This window comes from Lactuca serriola, chromosome 2 (genome assembly GCF_051521515.1).
Source record: "Lactuca serriola cultivar US96UC23 chromosome 2, Lser_US96UC23_V15, whole genome shotgun sequence".
NCBI lineage: Eukaryota > Viridiplantae > Streptophyta > Magnoliopsida > Asterales > Asteraceae > Lactuca > Lactuca serriola.
The window spans coordinates 228,186,785-228,198,662 of record NC_136409.1 but is presented as its reverse complement, the minus strand read 5'-3'; the positions used below and the strand labels follow the sequence as shown (position 1 = coordinate 228,198,662).

Sequence of the window (11,878 nt, the reverse complement as noted above, 5' to 3'; positions counted from 1 at the left end):
GTTGACACTAAGATCCAAATAGCCAACCTCTTTACCAAGGCATTAGGATCACAACAACTTGAATTCCTACATGTCAAGTTGGGCATGCGAAATCTACACGCTCCATCTTGAGGGGAAGTATAAAATCACAAATCTTCTCCTCTATTTTTACTCCTACAATCACGTCCTATATGTTGTCTATTTGTTGTCCATAGTTAACTCCTAGATTAGTGGTTTTCCATCTTTACGTAAATCGTTTGTCTATTTAGGCTTCTTCTATTTGTAATTGTAAAACACTAATTCTATCAATAAAACTTTTTAGAACGAAACGTTGCATCCTTTAGGCAAAATCGGCGAGTCAAAAAACTCATGCACAAAATCCATAATATCATTTTATAACAAATCCAAATATATTTTCAAAAACCTGAAAGTATATCTATCTGGACCCGAAGATTTATCATTCCACACACCCAAACGAATTGTTTAACTTCTTGCATCATGATCACATTCTTAACTTGAGCCAAGGATAAGCTTTTGAACCTCGGGCTTTTATTAAAAATCTGAAAATCCTCTATTCTTCAATACTTCTCTTTAAAGAACTCAAAGAAAGCTTCTTTATCCGTAACTGATTTAGACTCTCAAGGGCATTCTACTTTTATCCCTTGAACAAATAGTTATCTATGCCTTTTTATTGAGAATGCCATGGTAGTTAGTGTGGAGTTTCACCTCCTTTAGGCCCCACCTAATCTTTACTTTCCGTGGCATATCACTATTTTCCCGCTTTTCAATCTCATTTTATTATTTCAAAAAGTTTCTCCGTTCTAACTGATTTTCATGGGTATTAGAACCTCAATTAAGTTTTCCCGTATCATTCAAAAAAAATTCAACTTCCACTTACTCCCATCTTTGTTGAGCAAGCAATCAAAGAAAAATCGATACAAAAAGAATCTATGTGGTTTGGCTCCTTCCTCAGGCAACAACAACAAAAAACTTTTCTATTACTCGACTGTTTTCAAAGTGATACATTGGAACCCCTAACTACGAATATTTATAACCGTAAACCCCAACAACTATTAGGCCGAGCCCCTATACAAGAAAATCTAGAACAACAACCTAACGAACCTCAACCTACTCCAAGTATCTATCCCTTCGAAATCACATTCAGGTTTGTTCACTTCGTTCCGGGTCGGATTGTTCATTCGGATCACCAAAATTCAGGTCACCCTTTAGTAGTTATAAAGTTGCAATGGGTCAAATTCTCGTTCTTCATGTGCCCTCTATCCTTTGGTATGCATACATATTTACAAAGCACTTACCATTTTTCTTATTTTCAGACGAATCCATCAGACGGATTGAGTGTTGCTCACAACCTCCCACTCAAACTTATGGTGGCGTATTAGTGTCCGTGTATTATGCCGTATGATTAGGCCCATATTTAGTCTATGTATATGTATTAGTCTATGTATATGTATATGTATTAGTCCGCATTAGGCCGATAGCATTTGCATTTGCATCTGTATTTATTTGTTCTTTTAATGAGAACATGATCAAAGGAAATCAAAGATTCTACACTTTCTTACCTTAGGAAAGATTGAAAAAATATACTATATGATTTCATCTGATTTACATAAGAAATAAAATAAAATAATTTTCAAAAATCTCTATATTTAGGAAAAAGTGAGAACAAATTAATCCAGATCACTGTTGAAATTTTGGGAGGCAAAAACTGCACGGGCACCTCTGCCTCTACAGTAACACAACTCAGCGTAATTCTATTTTATATTCTCTCAAGATGCAAACAAAAACCCTAAAAGACATGATTAAATGATCCCGAGTTTTAAGTCCTAAAAACAGTTTCAGAATAAAGAAGTCGGTGTTGTATAAAGATTTACTAAATCTAAGAAACCTTCATGCACGAGTATCAATCATTCAAACTTATAAAAGCAACAAGAAGTGGTATTGCTTATAATCAAGATTTAGATTCAAATAAACACAATGATTAGCTGGGTGTTTCCAAGATTTAGATTCAGATAAACACGACAATTAGTACAAGTGGCCGGTTTAAGATTTAGCCCATGGTTTACACTTTTTTTTAAAAAAAGCCAACTTGGGAGTTTTTACTTTATATATAAATTAAAGACATGTTGTTGCTGGATTAGTGTCAGCTCTAACATGGGTTTTGCCCCAAAGAAATTGTAGAAAATTGTTAAATAATTATTAAATAAATTCAGTAATTCATGGAAGCTTTCAATTGTCGACTGCTAATGAACATTACAGGTAACAGATTAGGCATCTAGGAATACCATTGGTCAAGAAACACCATGGAAACTATAGTATTGGACTATTGGCTGCCAAGCAGTCCGTGCATGTAGTTCTAATCTTTAAGCAAGTGTCCTTGAGGCCCCCTACATTACATTCTTCTAAACTCAAAACTTCAACTTTGCTTAAACATTAATATTTCTTATAAATGCTGTCTCAATAAATGATTTCTAAAAAATATAATAATTAAAAAAATGCCCGGACGTGTTTTAAAAAATGAAAGTGAAAAATAAATCAAGGTATGTATAAAATTTGAAAGTCTCATTTTCTATTTTTTTTATTAAGTCGGGTGTAAAAAGTTCATGTCTAAATAAATAATAGAATATTTGGAAAAACAAAGGGTCAAGTTTAGGAAATCCTTGTTTCTGAAGTCGTTTTTGTACATTATGACAAACAATATATGGTTCAACCCATTTGGATAAATTATGTTTTAAAAATATATATTTGAATGAATATCAACGTAATTGGGAAAATGAAAGAGAAAAATATATGACATATATATAAAAAGAAAACAACATCCTAGTCCTAGTGATTAATAGATGTATGAAACTATGAATGAACTCATAGAAATCAAGTTAAGATGATAGCAAAAATAAATACTAGTAAATATCCGAATTAATAATTAAGAAACAATTGAACCGTTAGGAGGCATAAAGAGCCAAACAACCGTGCCTAATCGATCTTCCCATAAGTGCAATGGCAACCCACGTGGAGCTTAGCCAGTTCATCTCATTTAATCCTTGTTTGGCCAATATAAATACTCAATACCCATTTTCAAAATCATTAACCTTCTATAATATTTTCAGTTGCAAAAGCCTTCTACTCCTACAAGGAATTAAGATGATGGGTTATTGGTTAGCTGAGAATAACACAGAAGCCTACCTCAAATCCATGAAAATGGTAATTTGAATATCGTTAAAGTTTTCTTCAAGATGTATGTCTTCTGCGTGCATGTGTTCTTACGTTTTATGAACTTGATTATACAGGGTAAGATGGTGAATGAAGCGGATGTAGCAGATTTCATTTCAGCAATTGCAGCCGGAAACAATGCTCAACTCATGGTGGTTGTAGGTGGTGCCACCTCCAGGTCCACCACTTTAGGCCTTTTGGCGGCGGCTGAGCAAACCGGTGGGCATGTGATTAGCATCTGTTCAGGAAAAGAGGATTTGCAGTCCTCCAAAGAATCCATTGGGCCAGATGCGAGACGAGTTGGGTTTGTTGTTGGGGATGCGGAAACACTGTTGCTAAATAACTACAGGGACGCTGATCTTGTGGTTATCGACTGTAATCTTAAGAATCATGAACGGATTTTAGGAGCAATACAAGGGAATGGGAGGGAAAAGGGTACAATTGTGTTGGGATATAACGCATTTTGGAAGGATTCATGGCAGTGGAGCAGATCAAATAGTCACTTGGTGCCCATCGGAGAAGGGTTGTTGTTGATGAGAATCGCCGGAAAATCTGGGAATAGTGGTGGTGGTGGTGGTAAGCATACCCGCAATGGCAGCTATGGTGGAAGCAAGAAAGGCCATTGGGTTGTTAAAGTAGATAATTGCACAGGCGAAGAGCATGTTTTTCGAGTCAGATCGTAGTTGTCAAAGCTTACACTTTTGGCGTCTCGTGATTCTGATTCTTGAATTTTCAAAGGTCAAATTTGTTAGGGGGAGTTGATTCTTAAATGTATATAACAACTAATGGGGTGTTTGTCTTTCTGGGTGACTTGGAAGATTATGTTTTCTAGAACTAAGATACAGTTTTTTAATGTTCTGTTGTACCTCAAATTCGTTTTCGAATGAGATAGGATGGTAGGATGAAAACCAACTATTTCATTTGTATTCATTTGTACCATTTAGCATTCATAATGCATGTTTGGATTAAAATATTAAATAAAAGAAATTGGCATTAATATAGCTCAATCAAATTAATTTGGTGTTTGTCAGATATATATTAAAGTTTTTTTTTCTTTTTTCTTGCGCAATAGTCGAATTCCACCTGTTAAATAGGGGATTGACCACAAACTAATTCCATGTCATAGCATCACATATACATCTTCAAGAATACACACAGGGAAGTTGATTTTGAAGTAAGCTTGTCCACTTGGAAACTATATAGTTAATTATTTATTTTTAATTTTTTTAAATTTAAACAAAATTATTTAACCTAGATAATCATCTTGTTATCCACGTCATCAGCGCATTCTCTTCTTCATCATGCCTCTCTTCTATTTCAAGCATCGCGTTTGCCTCTCTCTCCTCTTCTAATCATCGTCAACCCTATAGAGATCATCGATGGCCTTAGAGAGATCGTCAATAGTCATGGAGGGCGAGGGAAGATTGATAGTTTGTGATGTGATACTCAATGGATCTCGTCTTAGAACGGCTCACGAAAGAATGTGATAATATGCTAACCCCCCCCCCCCCCCCTCTCTCAACCCACCCCTCATCGCATCCTTCTTCTTTTCGGGACCAAATCCAACAACTATTACTGTTTTTTGTTATAATGTCAATTTCTCTTAATCGGATTGAAAAGTCAAGTTGATATATAATGAATTAAAACCAATTATGGTTAGTTTTCAGGTTGGCATACAACGAATTTGAAGTTGATCAGTGTCCACTTAACTATTGAAAAAAAACAAGGGTCTTTATTCTTAATTATTTCACATAAACAAATATTGTATTTCTAAAGTTCCATGGATTATTGGAACTAATTACAAAAGTTGTATGAGAAGTAGATGTTGATTTAGTGATGTAACATCCATTAAAATTCATAAAAATTTAAACTATTTCAAACCAACCAAAAATCATAATTGTTTACATTGTAGTTTTAAAAACATTTTTGATATCGGAGTTTTCCCAAAATCACAAGACACTACATGAGGAGGTGCACGATCAAGCCTTTTGTCTTCCCACGATCATCTAAGATACCTGAAACATAACCCAAAACTATAAGCCCAAAACTTAGTGAGTTTCTCCCAAAGTACCAACACAACAAATAACACATATACAATAACAGTATACTATGGGTCCAATCAACCATCGGGTTGGAATACCCCAGTCCCCTCAACCATCGGGTTGTAATGCCAACATACTATGGGTCCAATCAACCATCGGATTTGAATACCCTAGGCTCTCAACCATCGGGTTGGAATGCCCCGGCCTGTTGGCTTACACACAAAGCAGTGAAGCCTCAGCCACCGACCAAACATGTGTACATATAACAAATAATAACAGTCTATAGCCAGTCAAACAGATCTACAGATCACTAAGCATAACAACATCCTATCTACCAGGATACCGATCTAACAGATCACAACATCACAAATAGTATGCATAACAGGATATCAATCCAATGGATCGGCATTGGTGTCTTCGACCCGCAAGAACAGTGAGGAAAACTCACCTCACAAGCTGAACAGAACTGATAAGGCACGAGTCCGAATCTCAGCTCTCAACTTAAATGCCTACAATCACCAAGTGACCAATTCCATCAAAATCCCAACAATACCCAAAATACCCTCAAAAGTCAAACTTGGTCAAACTTAAAGTCAACTGGTCAAAGTCCATAAACCCACTGAGTCAACCTAACCGAGTTAACTCAACATGGGTTGACCCATGCGAGTACGCGGGGCGTACTCCGGAGGTACGCTCAATATACACAAAGCTTCGCAAAGAGCCACCATCGGGGTGGCTGACTAGGTACGCGGGGCGTACCCTCGTAGACCCAACTTCTTCATTAAGTGCTTAATGACTTTAGCACTTGAGCTCATACTTTATATCCAAGGTCCAGAGGCATACTAGGGTCATAAAGTCCCCAACTTTATGACTTTTCTCGTCCAAAAAGTCCTTAATGCAAAATCTTGATCCATTAATGCCTTCTACAAGAAGCATGGAGCCAAACTAGCTAAAGGGACCTCATTTTTATGGCTTAGGACCCTTCCTAGGGTCTTAAAGGACAACCCAAAACATCCAAAACGAAACATGCATAGAAATGGGACTTTGAGACATGAATAACAACATAAAGCTACCAAAAACGAGATCCAAGCAAGCAAAGCATCTAGGTGAAGACTTTTTACTTTCTGGAGTTTTCCAAGAAAGTGATGATCGAAGATCCACAAGCTTGCTTCAACTTCTAAGCTCCTTGATACAACTCCTTCTTCCTTAAGCACACAAAAGACACACTTTTAGCTCAAAATACACTCTTATGGGGTTAGGGTTTGCCAAAACTGACTCAAAGGCTTGGATGCTGAAAAGATGGGGGTAAATAATCCATAAAGATGCTTAAATACCCCACAAACCCTAAAAATTAGGGTTTCCCTCAGACATGAGTATGCCCAGCGTACATATGTGTACACCCAACGTACTAGGGCACGTCCTAGTACGCTTAGCATACTCCTCCTGCATCCAAATTATAAAATTGCCACTAGGGCTTCCATGGCCACTTCCTTCCAATCCAAGGACCAAAAATGACATAATTTAAAACCAAGGAATGAATTTGAAAATACATGAAAAACGAGGTGTTACAACTCTCCCCCGCTTGAACTAGACTTCGTCCTCGAAGTCTACTATCACGAACAAGTCCAGATAATGCTCCCGCATCTCAGCCTCCGGCTCCTAGGTCCACTCGGAGCCCCTCTGATGCTGTCATCGTACCTTTACCAAAGGTACTACCTTGCTATGCAAAACCTTTACTTATCTCTCCAAAATAGCTACTGGCCTCTCAACATAGTTCAGGTGCTCATCAACCTGAATATCATCCACGGAAACCGCTACATTCTCATCCAACAGGCACGTTCGCAATTGTGAAACATGGAAAGTGATGTGAATCTGATTGAGCTCCTTAGGAAGATCTGATCTATAAGCAACCTTGCCAACCCTAGCAATAATCTGAAATGGCCAAATAAATCAGGGACCCAATTTCTCCCTCTTCCCGAATCAAATCACACCTTTCCAAGGTGAGACTTTCAATAACACCATATCACCAACCTGAAACTCCAACTCAGTTCGACGTCGATCAGTATAGATCTTCTGCCGACTCTGAGAAGTCGGCAACCTCTGACTGATCTGTTGAATCATCTCCATCGCCTGAAGGACCACCTTTGTCTTCCCCATAACCATGTGACCAACCTCGCCCCAGCAAACTGTGGTATGACATCTCCGCTTATACAAGAGCTCAAAAGGCGGAGCACCAATGCTGGACTGAAAACTGTTGTTGTAGGAGAACTATCCAAGAGGTAGTAAGAGTCCTAGCTCCCTCCAAAATCAATGACACAGGCCCGCAACATATCCTCAAGGGTCATTATCGTCCGCTCACTCTGGTCGTCGGTGTACGAGTGATAATGATGGGTTTTGAGCAATACATCAATCCTATGGTGTACATGCAAACCCTAATAGCTTTGGATCTAGTTTGTCTAATGAACATGCAATTGATATCCAAAGCCATAAACCCTAGATCTAATAAACTATAACTGAAATTAGGGTTTACATCTTACCTTTGATTGTTATATAGCAATAACAATCAATCCTTGGCTTCAGAAAGCTTAGTGCCTCAAGTGTTGCACCTCTAATGGAGTCACAAACACCACTAAGCAACTTGGATGAATAGAGAAGAGAGGGGAGGCACCAAAAACGGCTGGAAACCCTAAAGGAACACTTAGCCACGTTTTTGGGTCTCAAGGGTTCTTTAAATAGGTATGCAATTAGGGTTATCTAACAAGGAAACCCTAATTTAACTGCATAAGCCCTAAGCAACCCATGGACACCTTCTGGAACATGCCTTGGACGATTTCTAATGGGCTTCCCCATAGAATTCGTCCAACCTATTATTCCAAGGTGATCCATAAGCCAATTGCAATTATCTTATAATTACAATTCCAATCCCCTAAGTTTAATTAATCTCTTTTAGCCACAAAATTAATTCTTTATTCATTCTTGACTAATATTAAACAATATGATTTCTCCTTTAATATATTATTCTCATAATATATTAATAAATCATAATTAAACCTTTCTCTCCTTAATTCATCCTACATATTGCTATGGTGAAGGAAACCCAAAAGGACCATGCTCATAATCGGGTCAAGTACATACCAAAATAGTTATAGACTTAGACACTAATCCAGCAGTCTACCACTTGGATAAGTCTAATAACTATTTTGCATAACTTCAGAACCTGATCAGCAATCGTAGCTTTCAAAAGCCGTTGTCAACTCTGATCTTATCAGATACGCGTGTCCTTTAGATAAGGGGTTATATGTTCCTCAATTCTCAAGATATCATATAGACACGAGACATGAATTTAAATCATTCTCTCTGTCTATGTATTGTTTCCCGACATCTGATTTATGACGAATGACGACAGACTACAATTGAACACATCAACTTAGTCCCGGCTTGGCCAAGCGCTTAGGCCCAAACGTGATCTTCAATTACCCATGTGACATCCCCAAAATCACGGCCAGAAAAGACCGGTTTGTTTATGCTTTGTTTAAAAATCAGAGTTACATTTTAAATGAAAGTGTTGCAGAATTTGTCCCAAAACAAATATATGATAAAGATTTATCAAAAGCATTTCCATAGAAATGTATTTCATTAAAAGACTTGGGATGTCATGTTCGTACAGATCAAAAGCATAAACAGTACAATATAAGCCTTACTACATTATTTCATATCTACAGGCCTATATCCGTAATCCCTCGTCCAAAACATCACACCTATGCTCATGCGCCACTACCTGTAATACATAAAACTGAGTGGGTCAGGCTTGGGAGCCTGGTGAGCACATAGGGTTTTCAACCCACAATAAATAAGTTTATTAATTTCATCAATCAACAATAACCCAATTACCCGTTCCCGTTATCCTCACTTTACGTCCCTAAACACCTATCATAAGGGACCTAGCCTAAGGATCATCATCGGGACGGACACTACTGCTAAGGGGATTCCTCAGCAATAAATGTCCTAAAGGCAACCATGTGGGGGATGGAGTACACCGGTGAACACGTCGTTCACAAACACCTACAGGTTGCGAGCCTGCTAGTGTTCCACTGGACTGTCTAGAAGAGTCCGTGGTCGTCATCCATACTCCGCTAGATGACAGAAACAACAACATCAACATCGAGGTCTCTCATCATTTTATCACACATCACCTATTACATCTACCCATGTTTTACCCCAACATTTTCGTAGATATAAAATACATATACAGTTTAAATCATTGAAAACATGTATAACAACGTTCATCCAACATAGATAGCAAGTAATCAGATAATATGCACACATAGCACGTAATTTATAAAATACTTCATATCTATGTGTAAGCTGAAAGTAACTATGCACTCACCTGAAAGGTGGTGACTCAGCACTCGGACAGCGCTTTGATACTCTCAAAACGATATTCCTTCGATAAAACCTAGTACCAACACCACTAGGGTTTAGTCTAACGATAACCGCGATTAATTAATAGTCTAGCTATTATTATTATTATATAAGCGTTAAACGATACTTATATAACCCATAATAATAGCCCAAGTACTTATTATAAGGTCCTAATAACATTACTATATTAAAACGTAAGCTAAACTAAAGATAGGTTAGGCGTAGCTCACTTACAGCGAGTTTTCTCGAAAACCGGGCTTCGCTGGAGCAGCGTTCCCGAGCCGAAAGGCTCTTTTCTCGGGACTCCGGGAGCCTCGGGGCTTCCTTCGGGTGCTAGGGGGTTTACCTAGGCTTTAGGGGGCTTAAGGAGGCTTAGAGAGAGAGTGTAAAGAGAGAAAGAAGTGGGGAAAGGTGTGAGAAATGAGAGAACCCGACACTTCTATTTATAGGGTGAAATCCTGACGGACTCGCCGAGTCGGTTCACTGACTCGCCGAGTCAGTGCCACGTGTCATCATCTGATGGCTTTCCTTGGGGAGAAAGCCTTGGCCCATATTCAGCCACGTCACCCCTTTTGCAGCAGCACTCTGCCAACTTCTAAACCCCGTAACTTTCGCATACGAGCTCCGTTTTCGACGTTCTTTTTTTCCACGCGTAGGTAAAAACAAGATCTACAACTTTCATTTAGACTCCGTCGGCTAATTCTCGACCGATCTCAAATTTAACAGTAAGAGGCGTTTAGACTGTTAAATGACCGCGAAGAATTCATAACTCCTTCATACGAACTCCGTTTTCGTCCATCTTTTTACCGTTGAGTTCCTATTAATGAGATCTTCAACTCTCATTTAGGTCGCGTAAGCCAAAAACCGCTCGAAAAAAAATTCGAGTTTCGGGCCGTGCACTGCTAAGCCGAATCTTAGAAAAATCATAACTTCCTCATACGAAGTCAGATTTGGGCGTTCTTTTTATCGACGTTCTTAGTTTAACATATTCTACAACTTTCGTTTAGATTGATAAGGCTAAATGTCACTCTATCGTAAATTCACTATTTATGCTTCCCGGTGTCGTGCCGGTTTTGCCGTAAAACTTCGATGGGCCATAACTTCTTCGTTATAACTCGGATTTCGGCGTTCTTTATATGTACAGAAACCTTGAGACATATTCTACAACTTTATGTAGAGACATCGGGTTTATATCATACTTTAATTTTGACGCTTATTTTTATTCTTTATTAATTATACACTTATAATTAAATAATAAACACATAAACACACATAATTCACATAATACTCAAATATTTCATCTTTATTTCTTCAAAAAGAGTTACAAGAGTTGACCTAGACTATTACATTGACAAAAATGCTTAGCCCTGAAACCCGGGCGTTACAACCCACCAAACTGAAGGACTAGCTTATATAATTTAGGCTTTATCTCAGCGAATAACTCCTCGAATGGTTTAGATTAGTTTTCGGTTTTATTGTTATTTCCAATTATATTTTCTTATATTCCTTCAAGTATATAAATTTGACGAATGGACGTATATGATGTAATCCGCTAAGGTATTTAATCAAATGTTTGGCTAGGGTAAATGCAACCAATTTTAGAAAAGAACTTTCATATCTTTTTTTTCTCATTCTTCTCCTTTGTTTTTCTTTTTTTTTTTTGGAGTTTGTTGCCTACTGAAGGCAACCTTATCAGATGCATAGTGCATTAACGTATTGATCACCATTTGACATAATCAGCTAAGTTTTAGATAAGTCGTTGGCCATAATAACCACTTTAGGGTTTACAAACTTCATTATAAAAAAAATATTAGGGTTTACAAACTTCATTATAACAAAAATATATTTTTATAGGATTCAGCTGTAAAATTCCTATCGGATATCAAAATGAGAAAGAAAATCAAAAGGAGAAAGAAAATGATAAGCTTGGTCTTGCTTAGTCGGCTATTAATTATGTTTTAGAGGCATTTTATTTTAATATTTTTCATTAAAACTTCAAAAATGGTCCCTATGGTTTTCGAAAATCTGAACTTTAGTCCCTAATTTATAAAAACTCATAGATAGTCCCTGTGGTTTCAAAAATTTTAACAAATGGTCATTTTCGCTAACTCTGTTAGCTTTTGGCCGTTAAGTGAAGGGCATTTCTGTCATTTCACTACCACAGGGACCATTTATGAAGTTTTGCCTTATTTAATATATATATATAT

At 37.5% G+C, this 11,878-nt stretch overlaps 1 protein-coding gene across 1 annotated transcript; it reads left to right on the top strand.

Moving 5' to 3' along the window:
* The first annotated feature begins 2,964 nt into the window (after nucleotides 1-2,964).
* LOC145090850 (uncharacterized) lies at nucleotides 2,965-4,045 on the top strand. The gene is made up of 2 exons (XM_079028904.1): nucleotides 2,965-3,198; nucleotides 3,285-4,045. The coding sequence occupies exons 1-2, from the start codon at nucleotides 2,995-2,997 to the stop codon at nucleotides 3,888-3,890; spliced, it is 810 nt and encodes a 269-aa protein (XP_078885030.1). The 5' UTR covers nucleotides 2,965-2,994; the 3' UTR covers nucleotides 3,891-4,045.
* The last annotated feature ends 7,833 nt before the right edge of the window (nucleotides 4,046-11,878 follow it).